The sequence below is a fragment of the Sturnira hondurensis genome, unplaced genomic scaffold, assembly GCF_014824575.4.
Source record: "Sturnira hondurensis isolate 20B ecotype Veracruz unplaced genomic scaffold, ASM1482457v3 Scaffold0000925, whole genome shotgun sequence".
NCBI lineage: Eukaryota > Metazoa > Chordata > Mammalia > Chiroptera > Phyllostomidae > Sturnira > Sturnira hondurensis.
Genome location: NW_028073556.1, coordinates 351,394 through 353,593, shown reverse-complemented (window position 1 = coordinate 353,593; position 2,200 = coordinate 351,394). Strand labels below are relative to the sequence as shown.

At 36.2% G+C, this 2,200-nt stretch overlaps 1 protein-coding gene across 1 annotated transcript; it reads right to left on the bottom strand.

Moving 5' to 3' along the window:
* Positions 1-700: 700 nt before the first annotated feature.
* LOC118994717 (olfactory receptor 4F3/4F16/4F29-like) lies at positions 701-1,844 on the bottom strand. Its single transcript, XM_037057373.1, has one exon. The coding sequence runs from the start codon at positions 1,842-1,844 to the stop codon at positions 906-908; it is 939 nt and encodes a 312-aa protein (XP_036913268.1). The 3' UTR covers positions 701-905.
* Positions 1,845-2,200: the final 356 nt, after the last annotated feature.

The window sequence follows — 2,200 nt, the reverse complement described above, 5'->3', positions numbered from 1 at the left end:
AAAGAGCTTATATTCATGATCCATGGACATGAACTAAGGGAGAAAACTGGTTGAGGGAATGGGGTTACTGGGTGGAGTGGGGCAAAGGGAAAAAACTGCAACAGGTATAATAGCATAATAAGTAAAATATATTTTTAAAAAATTTAAACAAACTAAATGAATGTATAGAAACTTTTTTCAGCTTCATGAAGGGCATGTATGAAAAACCCATATACTTAATGATAAAAGATTGAATGATTTTCTTGTAAGAATAAGTTGAGGCTGTTTAACCACTTTTTTGGTTCGCAGGCCCGCACTCAGTCCACTGAGCTACACCAGCCAGGGCTCTGATTAACCACTTCTATTCACATCGTATCATTTGATCTAGCAATTGCAATACAGTAACAAAAAGGAATAAAATAATCCGTACTGAAATAAAAGGAGTAAAATGTCTTTATACACTGGCAACATAGTTACCAATGAAGAAAATCTCATTGAATCTATTTAAAAAGTCTCCCAGAAGTAAGAGGTTTTACAAGGCTTTTGTGATGTCAATAAATAAAGTGTTCTATTATATTTATGTATAGTAGCCATTAATAATTATAAATTCAAAAAATATACTATATCAAACAGTATCAAAAATATAAATACTTAGGAATAAATATCAAATAAGATATGTAAGACCTGTTCACTGAAAACTATATAACATATATGAAAAATTTTTACTGGGAGTCACATACATAGACATATTGTTTTCATGATTCACCCTTCCCCTGGAATAAATACATTCATTACTCAAAAATTATGTTAAAGATTTGAAAACAAACAAATCAATATGTGGTGTCTCAAACTTCCTGAGTCAAAAATATCAAAGACAGAAACCAAAGACTACACCATTGTTAGTGAAAAGGCCTTAACTTCATCACCTAAGAGATCTTTCTGTAAACAACTAAGGTTTTGCATACTCTCTTCATTGCTGCTTTCATCTCTTTATTCCTAAATGTGTAGATGACTGGATTTAAAAAAGGAGTGAGCACAGCATCAGAGAGTGCAAGAAACTTGTCCATCTGTGAATTGGGGTGTGGCCATGTATAGATAAACATGGTTGGGACAAAGAACAAAAGGACCACAGTGATGTGAGCTGACAGAGTGGAGAGAGCCTTGGATGAACCACCTGAGGAGTGTTTCCAAACAGTAAATACAATGAAAATGTAGGAGATGAGGAGTATTAAGAAGGAACCAACACAGATAAACCCACTGTTGGCAGTGACCATGAACTGCAATCTGTTGGTATTTGTACAAGCAAGTCTGAGAAGACGAGGAAGGTCACAGTAAAAGCTATCCAATTCATTAGGGCCACAGAAGGGCAAATTAACAACAAATGCTAGTTGGAACAGTGAATGAGTGATGCTAAGAGTCCAAGCAGCAACTATAAACAAAATGCACACTCTCTGGCTCATGATGGTCAGGTAGTGGAGAGGCTTGCATATGGCCACATATCTGTCAAAGGCCATGGCCATGAGCAGCACCATCTCTACCCCAACAATGACGTGGATGAAGAAGATCTGAGCAATGCAGCCTCCAAAAGAGATAGCTTTATGCTTCCTGTAAAGGTCATAAATCATCTTTGGTGAGGCCACAGAACAGGCTCCTAAGTCAATGAAGGAGAGGTTGGCTAAGAAAAAGTACATGGGGGAGTGTAAGTGAGCATCAAAGGTCACAGAAAACACAATGAGCATGTTTCCCATCATGCTTGCCACATAGAGCACAGAGGAAAACACCAGGAGGACAAGCTGTATCTCCCATGAGTGGGTGAGTCCCAGAAACACAAACTCAGACACAACTGAATGATTCTCTCCATCCATTGATCCACCCAGCTGGACTGTGGCTGTGATTATGAGAACTAAGAAAGTGAAGAGAAAATTGTGATTACACCGATGACAAGATATCAAAGAATTTCAATGTTCTCATTACAAATAAGAAGTATATACTCATACAGTTCCCTAAATATACAAAAACAAAATGCAAAAGTCAACATAATATTACAACATATGAACTGTAACAATTTTAAACCTTTTGCCAAAACTCTCACTGCAATGTTCAGTTCTCATATTTGTGAGTGTATGATATTCATCACCTGTTTAAATCACTTCTAATATTGACTATTCCTCATTTTCAACAGATTCTATATTGCTTTTATGTATATTCTTATAATCCTTTT